The sequence below is a fragment of the Thermobia domestica genome, chromosome 11 (genome assembly GCF_964235325.1).
Source record: "Thermobia domestica chromosome 11, izTheDome1.hap1.1, whole genome shotgun sequence".
In the NCBI taxonomy this organism is placed as follows: Eukaryota; Metazoa; Arthropoda; class Insecta; order Zygentoma; family Lepismatidae; genus Thermobia; species Thermobia domestica.
Window position 1 is genome coordinate 153,858,000 of NC_137464.1, and position 18,494 is coordinate 153,876,493.

At 36.5% G+C, this 18,494-nt stretch overlaps 1 protein-coding gene across 2 annotated transcripts in view; it reads right to left on the minus strand.

Annotated features, from left to right (window-relative positions):
* Ire1 (serine/threonine-protein kinase/endoribonuclease Ire1) overlaps positions 1 to 18,494 on the minus strand; it is a 161,110-nt gene that overhangs the window by 33,534 nt on the left and 109,082 nt on the right. For both annotated transcript variants that reach the window (XM_081731224.1, XM_081731223.1), the window contains 2 exons: positions 17,463 to 17,632; positions 13,225 to 13,418 (listed from right to left, as the gene is read on the minus strand). In XM_081731224.1, coding sequence (XP_081587350.1) covers positions 13,225 to 13,418; positions 17,463 to 17,632 — 364 coding nt within the window. The remainder of the gene's footprint in view (positions 1 to 13,224; positions 13,419 to 17,462; positions 17,633 to 18,494) is intronic.

Genomic DNA, 18,494 nt, shown 5'->3' on the forward strand with positions numbered 1-18,494 from the left:
CAAGGGCGATTGTACTCCGCAGTACATTTTTGATGCATTCTTTGCGACGTTCAAATACAAATTTTTGTGAACGAAAAAATAAAATACTTTATTAATGCAGTTTAACATTTCGGAATTTAATAAGACCTGATGTATGCTAACATAATGTTTATTTCAAGCATTTAGGGGATATTCTTGAACTACAATGTAAATTGATTTACCTTTGAAATGTTACTATAAAAAAGTAATGCGACGCCTCAAACAGATATCTAAGTCTTCCACTTGTATTTCACATAAATAATTCAAAATACCAATAAGTAGAGAATACTCAATTTTCGAATCACATAGGATAGGTTTAGCGCGGAGAAAGCTCACGGGGGGTTTAGTAAATTCGATACCTGCTAGATTTATGGTATCTGACCCATATTTTGGAGCTTCGTCGTAAATACACAATTAGCAAACGCATCTTCCGCATAGGATGCCAAGGTTCAATTCCCAGCAGCAAGTATAATTTAGATTTTACGTTATACAGTAGGTGTACGACTTGGTGCTGAAAATGGTCGATTCAAATTTTAGTTGCTTTACAAACGACCGAAATCGAATGTACTCCAGTTTCAATGCACCATGAAAATATTACTATGTCTCTATTTTACAAGTTAATAATTATTATAAATATACGGATAAATGAAGATAGTTAACTTCTCGATCAATACTTAGTTTTCTGTATCTGTTTCAAATCACATAAGTATGCATGTTAATTATTAAGTGACCAAATGGTTTTTACAGAATCGACTGAGAAATTCAAACTGAAGAAATAGTTTGATTAATGTCGGCAACATCAATATTTTCTACTTCTTGAATAGCTTCAATCATTTATGCTAAGTAAAATATGAAAATTAAGTTAAATAATTATATATGAGGGAAATACACTGGATATACGATTATGTAATGACTAGAGTCCGGATTTTTATGTAATATCAACCCCCTAAATATGTACATAAATATGTAACAAAAATCGCTTAAAAGGTAAGAAATATGTAATTTATATAAGAATATGTAATATTATATAAGAATATGTAATATTACATATGTCACATATTTATGAAAACGTAATATTAGCATGCGTATGAGTATGCAATATTTAAACGAATTATGAAAATAAAAAGGAAAATCTACTACACCTTATCCTGCTTAATGCAAGTCCCCCAGTGAAGTGAAATAATTGAACAGCTGAGACAGCCATACGTCATTGACGTAGCTGATTGCAGGATAACAAAAATCAGACGCGAATGAAGGAAGATGTTAATCGGCTAGAGAGAAACACGAAAGCCCCGAGAAAAGCAATGCATACGGCATTTGTACGTCAGAAATCTCATGTGGTGTGGTGTGGTCCCGTTTCAAATCTAGAACCTTTTACACTAAATGCGCATCCGTCACCACGGCCCAATCTTGAAATGAATTATACGCAATATACAAATTTAAATACTAAAAGCGACTTAAGACGAAATGTATTGCTTTATATATATTTATTTCATACAGGGAAAAGCAGTCCTATATCTTTTAAACAATACCAGCTGAACTAAGATTGAAGAATATTTCCACTAATGAACATTTTTAATTTGAAATAAAGTACTTACAAAAGATGTGCCTGAAGTTCAACCGTGTGTTGTTCCACAATGGGTTACAGGTACATTTCCAAATGGTCAGAAGTAAAATTTTATCGGCGATTAGATAAAATATTCTTGTATGCAGAGAATGATCTCTCCACATCACATGAGGTAACACAAGCGTATTTCAACAGAAGGATGTAGTTGGGGGAAATATCTTCAGGGGGGGGGGGTTCTTGTTACACCACTGAGAATCTCATACACTGCCAATAGGTTGTCGTAACCCGGGTTTCTTTCCAGCACTGCATTTAGTTTCTTTCGAACTTTTTCTCCTACATCTCCACACACACCTTGCAGCAGTCTCTTTGCATCCTCTATGATTTCCATGGATTCCGGAAGAAGCCGCCCAATAGTTTCTAGCTTTTTAATGCTTGTAGGTAGCCAACCAAAATTGCTGTCTATGTATGCGATATCACACGCTGCTTTTGAGTCATTAAACAGTTTCTGAGCAATGCCAACTGACACAGCAGACTCCGATGGAAATGAATGAACAACAGGCTTGATTTTTTTAAAATGTTCATTGTTGAAATGTACTGCCTGTATCCAAGTGCGCCATCGCGTTAGCACAGGCTCCGGAGGAAAGGACACGTCTGGCAGTTATCTCTGTAAACTTGAACACGTTGTGGCGCCTTAACATTTTTTTTTTTTTTTTTTTTTTCGTGGAAGAAACTAGTCGATTTACTTAGCAAAAGTTGTCTCTCACCTCTTCAGCAACATGCTGAAGAGCATGGGCCATACAGGTGAAATGAATTAAGTGAGGTAAAAAAACTGTAAGTGCTCTAGCCGCTTTTAACATGTACGCTGCACTGTCTGTATAGAGAACAAGGACTTTTTCTTCCTGAACTCCTCCCGGCCACAACACTTTAAGATCATCGTTTACAAAGCAAGCAATCGTGGAATGATTCGTGCGTTCCAGCAATTTACTCGCAATAACATAGGATTTAGATGGAACATCTTCACTTAACTTTCCAATCACTAAATTTGCTACATAACGTCCCAAAACGTCTGTTGTTTCGTCCACAGAAATCCAAATATATGAACTACCTATTTCTGCCCTAATGGTATCTATAGCTTCCCTATAACAAACTTCGAGATAACACTTTAGAAGAGTGGATTCGTCAGGAATTCGACGCTTGCAGTACTTCTCCAGAAAAGCACGGTATTTTGGCACTTGAACTTTGTTCCAAGGAATGTTTCCTGCTATCATTGCTTGGCACAAGTCTTTGAAAAACTCACTCACTGAAGTATCTTGATGCATTTGTGTCAAGAGTACTTGTTTTTTTGCAGTTCGCAAATTTTTATTTCTTGCATGGAGTGCACTTCGTACATGTTGTTCTAACTGAGATTTCATTGAACAGCCAATTTTTTTATCACATACTTGGCACAACACCACTCTACCGTCTGTAGTAAACGCATCATCGATAATTACCCACGACCGCAATTTCGCAGATAAAGTTGAGGCAACCGGAGCCATTTCTAACTTCGACGGTCAATACAGAACATGTGCGTTTTGCAACTGCAATACTAGAGTACTGTCCTCCTGTCATTCAGTTGAACAAGCGAAGTTCTTTGAAAGCTTAGGTTACCTGCTATGATATTGCCATTGTCGCCAGCTTCTTGGAACGAACTCTTGCAGTAAATTCCTGGAAGCACACTAGCATACAGTTTTAACTTGAATTGTAGGATTTGCTTGCATCTTTTTTCTCACCCGACCTCCGATAACAATCAAATAGACTTCATTTTAGGAATTTCCTGGTCAGTCGCCTGTCAGGCACGTGATCTGTCTTCCTCCAGAGTTGAGAATAAAGGGCGCTGCTAATGTACCCCGAAGGGAGGATTTTTACTTGTTTCTTCTTATATTTCTTTTGTTATCGGCGAAAATTCTGCGAAAAATGGTTTGACAAAAATACTTTCGGTAAAGAAACGAAAAGATAGACATGACAAAATTTGCACAGTTGGAGAGTTTATTTTTATATTATTTTAAATTAAAATTTCAGTAAACGCAAAATTTTAAGACAGTTTTATGTAAAAAAAAAAAAAAAAAAAAAAAAAAAAAAAAAAAAAAAAAAGTAGAAACCATAGAAATATGTAATATTGGTAAAAATATGTAATATGAAACTTGAGTTGAAGCACTCTACAGGTGTGAATCACAAACATCTAAGGATTTGACGAACCTACATATGAAGGAAAAAATATGTAATTACACACAAATCCGGACATTAGTAATGACAAATTCGTTGTTATCTTTTCTATAATATTTGTAAAAATAAAATGAAAGGAAATTTTAAGTTGTACTTCCCACGGATAGGCCGGTTAGGCTAAAGGAGACGCTATATAATATTTGTATTTCAAATCCAGTGGCGTATGTAAGATTTCATCAAATGGAGGTTCAAGCACTCAATTTCGTATCTTTTCAGGATAAGTGTGATTTATATATCTATTTATTTCATAAATACTAAGAAAAGTTTGAAAATCTAATTCAGACACAGTGTTGACGAATATATTGATATCCTGTTGTAAGGTGATACATCGAAGTGTGGAGTCTGAAGAGCACCAATCAGGTGTCAAAATGTCCACCTTGAGACTGGATACAGGCCTGAAGTCTGGCGGGCCACTCGTCAATGGAATTACGAACAGTGTCGCTGGAGAAGTGGCAGACTGTCTTGACCAGGGTGCGCTACAGGAAGTCCACATTAGGATGCCTCTTCTTGAAGGCAATTGACTGAAGCATTGACCACATTTTGTAGTCGAGTGGGTTCAGATCCAGGCTGCTAGAGAGCCAGTCTGACGTGAGATGAAGTCTGCAAAGTGGCTTGGAGACATTCTTGTGTTGACTTTGCCTTGTACACGGGATCAGAAGGTCCACTGTTGGTTGGGGAACAAACATGGTGATACTCAGTGGTTTCACGATGACCTCCAACACTATGATTTGGTACACGGTAGCCGCTGCCCTCATCCTTTATTCATAAAAATGAAGCCGTATTGTGCAGTTGAAGCTTACATCCCACCACACCATGACATGCTGGGTGAAGAGACCTTTGCACGCTGGAAAAACATTCAGCAGCTTGCACTGATAATGATGCATGCACATAACTATTTTGAGCATTAAAAGACTGCTTAACTGTGAACAGCTTCTCGTCGAAAACAAGAATTGTTCTGTGACCATTTCCTGAGTAACGCTTCAGAAGATGTTTGACTTTCAACACTTGCTGCTGGTGTAACGTGTCAGTCAGGAAGTGAGCTGTACGTTATTTGTAGACCTTGAGTCCTAGTCCTGACTGAATACTAATGATATGGTTGGTCTCGAAATGGACATCTCTCAGAACATCATTGATTGAATCCTGACATAATTTCGCCCAATCTTTGCAGCTATGGCTTTAGCTGCCTGTGGTGTCTACACGCGGACTGCCACTACATTGCCGGCTACTGACACTTCCCGTTTCATTGTAACATGGATCGTGTGGTAGACAAATCGTTCACTGATTTGCAGGATGGCCAAGATTCGTGGTGGTGGCATGTCCACCTTTTAGTGCTACGACTGTCACGATTCTCGATTCTCGTGGTCACCCCACTCTAGGGTTACACGTTCCTACTGCCAGTCGTCTCACCGTGAAGTGAACAGCTAGGGACCCATTGCGCCCAGCTACCCAGATGACACCACTCACTCATACCCAGCATGGCGAAACGGCGGTCAAAATCTCTGACAATATTTTATATATATCTTCATATAATAAATGTTTGTTTCTATAATATTTTGCTCAAGGGGGGTTAAACCTCGAAACCCTCTTGCAGATGTCACTGCTCGCGTCATAATTTTTAAGGTCTTCAAAGTGAAAACCTACTGAAAGCCCCACAGCCACGGTTGATTTGGGGGGGGGGGGGGAGAGGGGCGCAAAGTCAGTTTCACCACCATTACCAACCCACTGCTAGGAAGTAAACTGAATTTATACGAAGTAAAATGAAACTAATTTTAAATACAGTGAGAACATGCCTTGAAAGTCAGAGAAAAAGGAGTAGTGATTTTTTAAATGTACTGCATGAATTGGCAGGTTGTAACAATGAATAGCCAAAGTGGATCTCATGTACAATGTTTATGTTTAGAATCATGATTATGATTAGAATTATGATTAGTTGTTACATGAAGATCAAATAAATACAGTGAACTTACACAGTGAAAATTAATTTAGGAAATAAATTTCGAAATAACCACGAATTTGCTTAGTGGACAATTTCAATTTCCATTGTTTTTAATCGCTTACCATGAAGCATAAAATAAATTATGTATTTAGGCGAAAAACGAATTTTCTCTGGATCACTTTATATGTACTCAATAAATACTAAATAACACTGAGCATAAAAAATAGAATAATACAGAAAAATCTGAAATGCGTGTATTACTGTACGCCAATATTCCTGAACTGGAATATCCACTGTTGTTTGACTAGTTTTACAGAATGGGAGCAGATAGCTAGTCATCAGGAGGTTGGAAACAAAGCGCCAATGCACGGGAAACCTGGTATATCGTGGCAGCTCTATTGCTAGTAAGGGTATCCCGGATTTCAGGATACTTCGGAATGAATATCTTTATTCCAGAATCGGAATTTACAATTTAGTCACTTCGCACTATCGTAATTTTAATATAGCGTGGCATTTTGAAATTTCAGTTTCAAAAACTTTGAATTTCAGAATGTGGGAAATTTGCCCACTATTTGCGAATCTTGGAAATTCGGAATGTTTAACAACGGTATGTTGATTCAGCACATGGGAATGTTGAATTCCCCTACGTGCAGTGTACAGGCAATGTACAGGTAAACGGGAACATGCAATGATCATGATTGCCAACAGGGTGGAAAAAAATCATTTTTGTTGAATTTTTTATTTAAATCGATTTTTTTGATTTAAATCAAATCTTTTTCTTCGTATAATACAAGTCGCGAACTGAAGAAAAAGTATTAGGAATTAGTATTAAATGCTAATTATGCCATTTAAGTGAAAGTATTGGGGTTGAATTTTGAATTATCCCTAATCGTTAACCTATATTAAACCCAAACAATGTTTCTTAACCCTTTTAAATTATGACTCTTTTTAAAGGTAAATTATAGACTTTCAATCAAGCAGCTGCAGCATCATCCCTATTTATCCTAGGATCATGGTACATACATCACTCTCTTTAGAATAGAACAGCTTTTGAAACGGTAATATTCACATTTTCCTATCATGTCCCTGAAGCGGGAAATTTTGAGAGTAATCGGCATTTAAAAAAATGATCCCCTCTGGATTCCCCTGTGTTAACGCACAGATCTCAAAATCAACTAGGAAATACTAAGGGCTGTACTAAATGTGTATACAAAATTTCAAGATTCTATCTTGAGTAGTAAGGGTGAGGAAACTATTTAACAATGGGCTGAGAACATTCCCAAAATGCCCCAGATGACCCGGATGTAATATAAAAATTTCCTTAGACATCCTTATTTATCCTAGGATCATGATTTGTACATTATTCTCTTCAGAATAAAACAAATTTTCAAACGGTACCCTTCAAATGTCTCTGTCATGTATCTGGGGCGGGTAAATCACGAAAAAAGGAATTTTCTGTTTAAAATATCTGTTTTCTTAAATTTTTACCTCTGTGGACCCCTCCCCCTGTTTTAAGGCAGAGATCTGAAACAAATCTGAAAAATACTGAGGGATGCACGAGTAAATATGCAAAATTTCAGTCTTGTAGGTGCAAAATTAAGCATGCGAAAAATAATATTCCCCAAATACCCCAGATTCCCGTATAAAACAAGATCTCAGGTAACAGTTTCCTGAGACATCCCTATTTATCCTAGGAGCATAGTACGTACATCATTTTCTTCAGAATAGAACAACCTTTCAAGCGGTACCATTCATTTTTTCTCCGTCTGAGGCGGGAAAATTACGAAAAAAAGCTATTTTTTGTTAAAAATATCATTTTTCAAAACATTTTCGCCCTTCTGGATCCCGCTGTTTCCTCGCAGAAATCTGAAAACATCTGAAAATTATAAAGGGGTGCACTGAACGAGTGCAAAAATTCAGTCTTCTGAATGCAAAATGTAACCCGCCAAATAATAATAATAATACGCATAACAAAAATTATCTTTTTAAATTTATGACATCATCACACACTATGCCTTAACGCAGAAAGGCATGGAAGCATATGTAACATGTTCTAAAATGCCTCCAGTCTTGAAGAAAACGAAGTAAAAAGCCTTATTGGTACTTTTTTTAATTGAATAATAAAGATTCCACCCTATCACCTAAAAATAGGTGATATAATTTAAAAGGTTAAGCATTAAGGAAGAAGTACAGCAACGTTTATCAAAATGACACTTTTTTTCACAAAAGTTACAGATATTTGGCAGGGGCCTATTTTTAAAAACTCAGAACTAGCTTGCGGCATGAAATAGATAAATTTCGCCTAAAGTTATAAAATTAACAAAAAAGATGGAGAGGGGATAGGACCCCTCTAAATACGCCCTATTATCTGGAAACAAACAAACAGACACGCACAAAAAAGAATTTTCGTCTTAAATGTCGATGGCGATTTCTTCGTTGGAATGGTTAACGATTTTAAAACCCAAACCCAATGTTACGAAAAGAAGAAAGCAGGATTGCTCCGTTACCTGTTCAAAACGGGATTTTTCCTAATCATCCTCTGCATGACACTTGTTTTCATACTATACTGTACATTTGAGTCTCATTGTATTATGATTATTAATTTCCATAATCGAAATAACAGAATAGAAATGGGATTTTGCTTATTTTCACTTTAAATTAATTTATTTCGGAATTTGATTTAAATCAACGATTTTTATTTAAAAAATCAAGTGATTTAAATCGTGATTTAAATCAATCCACCCTGATTGCCAATAAATGGATTAAACAGATACGTGTGGTGAACAAGCTGGATTGGAGCTAAACATTCACGTTATAGGCATAGGAGAAATGCAATATTCAGGCACAAGTCTCCAATTCAACATTCGCTATGCAACTTCCTGACATATATATAATACATGGGATTACAACTGAATACATTGCCTGTATTATCTCCATGTACATGCGAAGTGTGAACCTACCTATATGCAATGTAAAGGCAATGTGCAGGTAAACGGAAAATGTAATTATCATGATTGCCAATAAATGGGTTAAAGAGATGCATGCAATGAACAAGGTTGATTGGAGTGAATCATTAATGTTACAGGTGTAGGAAATATGTAATATTCAGGCACCAAGTCTCCAGTTTGTCATGCACATATGCAAGGTCCTGACACATGTATAGTACTTAATGCGATGTACTTTACATGTATATTCCGCTAACAAGCCCACTAATTCGCTAACACGTGTATTTCACATGTACTTAACATGTCAATTACATTTTTATCAAATGAAAAGCAGCTGTTGTCAGATCCTCATGAGATAACGTATATGTCAAGTACATGGAATATACCGGTTACGTACATGTCCTTCTACTCTCTACATGTTGTTTACACGCATTTTTCACGTTGCAAGGTTGCAACCCTATCAACATGAAAACTAACTGTTTCCGTGAAATGAACATGCAACGATCATGAAAAAAATCGATACCTGTCTCATGAGTTTAAAAGTGTTCCATTTTCAGGCGCATGTACAGGTGCCTGTAAACCACCTGCATTTTCTGTCTGGGTTCGAGTTTTTTTTTTTTTTTTTTTTTTTTTTTTTTTTTTTTTTTTTTTTTTTTAAGTTACAGCTCTCTTAAGTTCATTTTACCCACGCTTTCTGCACCTTATATCGCCGAAACTATCCTCACTCAGTAAAGTTCCAGAGGACTTTTTTGCTTGTTTCGCTGTCAGGAATCAACTCCGGAAGTTTGTTCAAATAGTTTCTTACCACCTTGTATAGTATATGGCAGTGGTTCTCAACCTAATTCCTATTACGACCCCCATTTTATCACATCCTCTTGCCAGCGACCCCCTTATAATTTCTGGTTTGTAATAAGCTTGTGTGGGATTTTTAGTATACCTATTGTGGAGATCTCACTATATAATAGTAGAATCCACTTCTTGTATATAGTGGATACAGTAACTTCCCCAAAAGTGAATGGATTAAAACTAAATTTGGTCAGTTCATCCATATTACAAATACCGAATCCGATCCGTCATACTGTATCAAAATGGAGGCCGTTTGAAAATTTTAAAACTTTATGATTCTCTTAATTTTGGGTCATATGATAAAAAAACCTGTTGAAAATGTTTAGTAGACCTATTTTTTGTTGTTCTTAACCGTATGTATAAAAATAAAAATATACCTATCAGAATAAACTTCGAAATAATATTTAAAAATATTTTCAGGTATAAGATTCTAATTATATTTATCTCTTCCGCTTATCTCCGCGAACCCCCGGTTGAGAAACCCTAGTATATGGCAAAAGTTTAGAATAGACCGTTGTAACTTTCAAACGACTAAAGAGAAAAGGATCATATTTTGTATAGAGGTAATGGAGGTAGATCCACACTTGCAACTGAGTAGTATCATGATGGCGGCCATCTTGAAGTCCGCCATCTCAGATTCAAACCCAAAAGCATCTATCTTCACTATCTCTATGCACAATATGATCCCTGTCTCCTCAACCGTTTCAAAGTTACAAGGGTCTATTCCAAATTTTCGCCATATATTATATATTATAAAAGCATTCAAACGTTTATGTCGCTTGGGGGTCGGTTAAATAAGTCTTCAATTGAGCCAATTTTTTTTCATGGATTAATTTTATCCGACATGGAACCAGTTTAAGGGTTGGGAGCAAAGAAATTCGAAAAAAAAAAAAAAAATCTCCATATAATTAACAGGTTGACTGCCATGAGCATCATATCTGGTGCTCACCTTATTTTTCTCTCGGCCATGAGCACCATATATGATGCTCATCCTTGATATCACAAATTACCAACTTATCCAGGTTCTTGAGCATCATATATGATGCTCATTGCCACAAATTACTGAGAGACAATGAGAATTACATAAGGTGCTCGGCTCCCATTGGTACATTTTCGGGAGAAACAAAATATCGCGACAAAAACGTGATATAACTACCCATAATCGTGCCAAAGGTAAGATGAAGTTTTTGGCCTCCTGGGACCAGTACCCTCAAATCACCTTGGCGGTCAACCTCTTAAGGACCACCTTAGTGTATACATACACACAGGGTGGTAATGAACTATACCGACAAACTGTAAGTGGTGATTCCTCACATCAAAATAAGAGAAAAAGTTCATATGGACCTATGGCGAAAAGTGCATAGTTTCAGAACTAGAGCTGTCCAAAATCGCGAAAAAGCCAAATTTCAGTAGGCCCTATTTCGAAATCCAGAAACTTCGGACGGTGGTCCTTATCAGTGTAAAGGAAGCCCCGCATACACAATCCAAAAGGGCATACTTTGTCAATTTTCAATAGGTACACAGGGTATTCCCTACAGGGCGTAATTCTCAGATATGCTCTCAATAGAGTTTTTAGGTATATTCTGATTTCAAGTAGGGCCCAAAGTAGGCAGAAGGTAAGCCTTGACAACAATGGACATTCAATACTTTGGAGGGAAGTCGAAAGTGTTAGGAACCGGCAGCTCCATGTTTTTTAGTGTTCGGAATAATGTGTGATGCAATGTATTTCGTCACGGTATATTTCACGTTTTCTTCACTTATAAGCGTGAAAGAAAACATTGCAGCATGCGTTTTCCCGAGTACGAGAAACCGTACTGCTGACGATCCTTAACACTTCCGACATCGCTTCAAAGGATTCTGTGTTCACTGCTATCAAGGCTTATCGTCTGCCTACTTTGGACGAATCATAAAGTCAGAGCATATCTCAAAATTCAGCATGTCTAGGAATTTCAACCTGTATGGAATAATCTGTACGCCAACTGAAAATTCATTAAATATGTATTGTTGGATTGCATATGCGTGGCTTCCTTTACACTGATAAGGACCACCGTCCGAAGTTTCTGGATTTCGAAATATGACCTGTTGAAATTTGCTTTTTCGCGATTTTGGACAGCCCTAGCTCTGAAACTATGCACTTTTCACCATAGGTCTATATGAACTTTTTCTCTTATTTTGATGTGAGGAATCACCTCTTACAGTTTGTCGGTATAGTTCATTAACACCCTATATATATATATAATGGTTCTATAGATCTTGCTGCAAGTTAGTTGTAAATTGGGGCCCCGCAAAATGTTCACAATCGGGCCCCGCACCACCTAAGGCCGGCCCTGCGTCAGTGATGCTTTATTACTGCAAATGAACTCTCGTTCGAAATTTGGAAAAATCAATCGACTCAATGTGAATCTTTAATTTATTATAACTTCCTCCTCAACCAATTCAAATGACCTATACACCAAATAAAAGATAATTTAACACTCTTTAGAAAGGCACAGGGCGTCTTTTTCGATTATTTCATCCGTTTACTCCTTACTTTAAAAAATATCAGTACACCCCATTATAAGAAATTCAAAGGTCCAAACAAAATAATTTCTTTCGGTGTTAATTTCAGTTTAGGAAAACACTTTTGAAAATTTATTAAATCTTGTTATCTTCTATGTCGTTTGGTTTTGGAATTGTGAATATTGGACTACTAGTTTAGGAGATATAGGTATCTAAAGCCAGCGCTATAAATTTGCACAGGCGGTCATCTTTGATAATCGCCATATTGGATTCGAGTCACCTGTCTGAATGGGGTTACTTCGATCCCTGGTTAGTTGGATCATGAGAACAATATATTCGAGTCGCACCTTTTAACACAAAGTAAAGCATACTTCCTGTAAGCTTCCCGTAAGCGTTATAGAAACCTTAAGCTTAAAATTAGTTTGGATACACTGAATTGCATGACTTCGGGCGAGTGTACATACTTGAATTCGAAAGGACTGCGAGACATCCAAAAATAACTTAATTAAGGAATTTTTCGGAATCTCAAATTACAGCATTTCGTAATTTCGAAAAATTCCGGAAGTTTTCTATTGATATTTAGTGCCTAATGGATTGTATCATATTGTATCATATATCTTCTTGAGTTGTCAATCCAAAGATAGATTTGCAGTAGCTTTTCAGGCCTCGCGATCTTCTGGTATGGTCAAATAGTTGGGGCAGTCATATATAAAATTATTTAAATAAGTGTATGGTAAATACAGAAGTTGCTTCAACTAAACATCCAGTTCGCTGGTCACAAAGAGTTGAACTGTTTATTATTATTATTATTATTCCCAGTCATGTTATTGGTAGCTCAATTGGTACAGCAGTCGCCCGGCATGCAGGTAATTGGCGATCCATTCTCTCCCAGTTCGACTGTAAGAATGTTCTTGTTATTCTATATACAAATATTATTTAAAAAAACTTGTTCACTCTCCCAAGCGGTAAGATATAGTACATTTCAATATTGTCAAGAACAGAAAAGGACTAAAACTTTTGTCACAGTTTATCTAATTTTACTACTATTTACAACTTGATCAGGGTTTCTATTAATGTCTCAATATTAGGTTCTGTATCTATTAAATTAATTTATCTTGAAAAAAAAAAAAAAAAAAAAAAGTATTACTAACCGTTCTCATTTCACCATTTAACATTTCTGGTGCAATCCAGCCTTCTGTTCCAGTAACTCCAGATCTTCTTGAGAAAGACATCCTTCCAACTTTCAGTTTTTTGCATAAACCAAAATCAGAGATCATTGCTCGTACTTCTCCTTTAGGATTTGCGACGGATAGCAGAACATTGTGAGGTTTCACATCACGATGAACTTCAAATAAATAAGGAAAATATTGTTCAGATGTATATACACAAATAAAATATAAAACAATACTTACTGACAACTAGAATATGTTTTACGAGGTACGTTGCCATTCTCGCAACTCTAAATAAATAACCAGTCAAATTATTCAGCGAGTGAGAGTGTGAATATATTCACTAATTCATATATATCTACACTGCTGGAAACGCATTTAAGAATACTCACAAGCAAAGGTCTGTATGCTTATTGCGCAGATCTGATGCAAAAATACACGTTTGACTGAGCATGAAAAGAAATCGAGATTACAACAATTTAAGATGCTATGGAAAATAGCAAGTGATGTTAGGGAAGAGAAAACTTTGAACGTCGCCGAAATGAGAGAAAGGTAGTAATGACGGCAAAACTGAATATCGTGCAAACAATGAAAGTAAGCAAACCAAAATTAAGACCAACCATAAGAAGGACAGATAATTCAATATAATCTGTATGCAACAGAAAGCAGTCCTAAATGGAAATAGTGTATGGAACCAAAGCAATGAGATTTTGTCTTAAAGGTTTTATTGTTACAGCATATATGACTGGAAGGAAGGACCCGTGTAGTAGACGCGAAAATGTAAACACAACCAGTTAACGTGTGTACTACAAAGTAAAAGAGAGGTGCAATAGGGAGCGAAAGTAGAGGGGGGTGCGAACGTAGACAGTGTGAAGAGAGCGTGGGATGTAAAGGCACGAGACGGAACCACTGCTAGTAGTTGAGGTAGTAGAAGCAAGTGCAAGTGAATACTGGTGTTTCTGTGTAAGCATTCGTTCAGGAAGTTCAGGTAGCATCACTGGAAACATAGTGTGGTGGTGCTTTGGGGGCTGCCATGTAAAAGTTCATTATGTGTACAAAAGTGTAACAAGTTGTAAGTGTGAAGTTGTTAACGGATGTGTTCGGCATGTTCGGCATTTCACAAGAAATACCAACGCGGAAGAAATGTCTCATTGCACAACAGATTAAAACGCGGCTGTGTGAGGAAGAGGTGGCTGTGGATGAGTTTACAACAATAATGATACACGATGATGGCACAAAAGGTGAGAACATTGAAAGGGATTTTGGTGATGATCCAGCGTTACGAGGAGGAACACTGCTGCTGCCAGAACGAAAACCACCAGTCGCTGAGCACCATGAAAGCTATAGATCGTTATATGCTCCATCACCACAAAAGAAAACATGCACTAGGTTACTTGGCCGATGCACACAAGATCTAGACCAATCAACTCAGAGGCACGGAGTCTTTCCTGCTGTCCCCCTGGATACGTCTGAAAATCAATAGTGTTATGACACAGAAACGCAAAACAAAATAAGACAATCTTGCAAAAATTTGTAAAGACATTACAATTCCTTACAGACGCTGCCAATTCTTAGAAGCAAAACTTAATAACGTTGTACGTAAGCATTTCATCGCAATGAGACAACACCACGCAATTATCCACGACTGCACAATATCCATCTGGGTGATGAATATTAAGAAGAAATTTGATCCACACAACTCCGTTTCATTTACAGTGTCCAAATCATGAATCAAATAAAAAAACAAAATAGTTTCACGCAAATTACACATAGTGTTAGTACGAGAGTCGGCGTTGATGCCGCAGCTCTTCAAACAACTGCCGCAGGCTTCGTTAATGAAATTAAGTTTTTCTTTACAGAGCACGAATTGATTCCAGAACAGATCATTAATTCAAATCAGTCCAGATTTGATAAAAAGTTACGTTCTGACAGAACTCTTCCCATAGAGGTCAGCAAGACGATCTTTAGTGCCATGGGTTCAATCGTCGCCATGGTGCGTTCATATATGATTATCCCTGTGATTGGAATATATGGCACACTGCTTCTACACATGTATGCTCTCGTTTCGGAGTGCAGTGGTTCTTTCCAGCGAATATGACTACTGATTTCTCTAATATGAAAGCATCTGCAACTAGATCATCGAATATAACCAAACGAGATTTACAAATCTTCCTGAAATAAATCTTGTGATCCGATTTGCACGGCAAGGATCGTGTTTTGCTTTTGGTTGACTCCTGGGCACCAAACAAGGATGATCTTTACAACAAAACAGCTCTTGACGGTATGAATTCTATAAGAAGCTGATTCCTGCGAAATGTACAAGTCTTGTACAATCTGCTGATGTTCTTTTTTCGTCCATTCAGAAGTTCATCACCGATACATTGGTCTTATCGTTTAACATTAAAGTATGACAACTCGAGATCTTTCTTCGCCTTCAGTTATTTGTTCATTACATTTCCGCAAGATAATTCAAAAACCCGATGATCCGCTTTGCGTTCTTCAAATGTGGTTATTCCAGTTAACATCCCCGGCCATTCCAAATACATTCCGAATATTGTTTCAAAACAAGACTTACAGAGGAATGCTGTAGGGACGCGTATGACCAGCTTCTTTTCATCCACTCTGCTCACTGTAAAAAATATTTGTCTTAATTACGCATTCATTATCAAACTTTACGTCAACTGCAGCTAAATAACAAGGAACATGTACTGTTTCATATTCTTTTCCTCTATTTGTCTTTTCTCGGATGTGATATTCACGCACGAGTATCGTCCACTCTTTTCACGCATATGTAATCAGTCTTTTCTATTGTCTTTTGTGTTATTTATGCATTTTCCCGGTGCCTGAAATGCTATTTTATTGTGCTATTTCTGACGTATCTTTCTGTTGAGTTGGGGATACTGCGTTCCAGATGGCAGTCCTGTTTATGGTCTTTCATAGTCTTTCCTGTCCTTCTTATTGTCGGCAGATTAATTTTGGTTTGCTTACTCTTACCTTTGCAAGATATTCATTTCACCACCTTTACTGCCTTTCTCTCGGCAACATTCAAAGTTTTCTCTTCCCTAGTTTCGTACTCTAGAGTCCATAGTATATATGGACTATATCCATAGACTATATGGACTATATCATTATGAAATATATTCATTATTAAAATATGAATGATCTTTGTCGATAAAATGATTTTTTTTTTTCAAGAAAGAGAGTTTGTGTAGACAAGATTTGAACCAATGTTGAAATGAACATTGGTAGAGAATTCGTTATCACGCAGCATGCCAGTTTTTTACTTTTTCTTCTTAATCTCTACACTATTGTTTATTACTGTTTTCTACACATCATTTGAATATTTACTTGGAGGCAATGTCCAGATGGTCTATTTCTATTAGAGAATAAGTACATTACTCTGTAACAGAATGGAGGAAAAATAAATTTTCCTTGTAAGCAGATCCGAAGGATATAAAGATCTAGGTTCAATCTTTTGGACTTTAGACTCTGGAAGGGAGGTCGGTCTTTGTGCCCACAAGTGCGCAAAATATAAGTTTTTTTCTTTCTTTTTTTTGTTTTTTTGTACTAGTTTAAAAGTTACAAGGGCGCAACTTGTCCAGTCACATCAAAACACGAAAGAAAAAAAAAAAAAAAAAAAGATATGGACCTGTGAGAAAAAGTCCTTGGTTTCATAGCTAGGTTCGTCCAAAAGCATGGGAAGCGTAATACAGTACATTGCTATACGCGATATTTCGAACACGATAATCTGTAGAGTAGCAGTCATATTAGTGTAAAGGAAGTCAGACATACGCCATCTAAAATGCATATTTCAACAATGTCCAATGTGTGCGTAAAGGATTCCTTAACGGGCATTATTACAAGACATACTGCCAATAGAATTCTCAGACATGCTCTGAATTAAAGGTGGGTCCAACTCCAAAGTAAACAAAAAGCAATCCTTGACAACAGTAAATATGTATGCATCGGCAGGAAGTCAGAAGTGTCACTGACCGCCAGCTCCACGGTTCCCTGTGTTCGGAATTTTCTGTAAAAATGAATTACTTCTTAACATAGTATCTTTTGAAATACATTTTCACTTAACAATTAATCTGCAATAATTTTGAAGTATGAAGAAGTTCTTTTATTGGCGATACCTAAAGAAAAATAGTAATAAACGTACAAACGAAAAATCAATGAAAAAAGAAAAGTATTAAAATAATAGAAATCTTGTACGTTACCAATATCCAAGGCATGTAGGTGCTCGAGTCCTAAAGTCGACTGATATAATACAGTGATTGGGTCAATAATTTTCCTATCAAATCTTCCTTCTACATAATCTTGCAACGTCGCAGCGCACAGTTCTAAAGCTATGTATCTGAATTGTTTATCCTGTTCCATGCAAAAATATCTGTAAATAAAACGTAATAAAGTGCCAAAACATGTAAGGAATAAATCGATGATACTTGAGTTTGAATTTGTAAGCGCCTTGAGGCCTTTTTCTTTTAATGCTATTGTTTTCTAAAACAATACTTAAAAAATAAATAAATAAACTACACAAATAAACTACAAGCAACAAAGAGAAGTGGCTCACTTTCCGCCTTCGAGGTTATTACTTCAAGTGAATATTTCCTTCCTCTTTGGGAACAAGTTTTGTATTCTTCATATCAACAAAAATGTAGAATTAGCTTTCAGAAGAAATCTAATTGACGAACTTCACAAGCCGAAATAAGTGTCCAATCACCTCAGACCTAACATTAACTGGGTTTGCGAAATTTGAAATTTACCAGTGGAATTAAATGTTTACCAGTGTATTAAAAAAAAAAAGTAAATTCAGGGACAACCACATAAAACATAAATTAAAGGCAAATTGTGGATTTCCGCATAAATTTTTAATGCGAATAAGTTTTGTAAAAAGCAAAGAATTGAGGTGAAACACATGGACAATTATTAAGGGCAATCAAGGATCGAAATTAAGTCACTGAACAGTAGAAAATAGAACTTATAATTGGAGATGTTGAGTAAGGAGTCGGCGATATAGTAATACAAATGGTGCTGACGTGCTCAGAGAGGAAGGAAATATTCAGTTAAAGTAATAAACAGAGGCATAAGGGAGCCACTTTTCTTATGAATGTGTGCCCTATAGATTCTATAAGTAGATATAAGCAACTAATCTCTTTCGTTTGGTGCGTGATTATTTAAAGATATAAACTGACGCATCTTTTATTTATTTACTGCATCTCACAGTTAATGTACTATTAGCTCCCCAGACA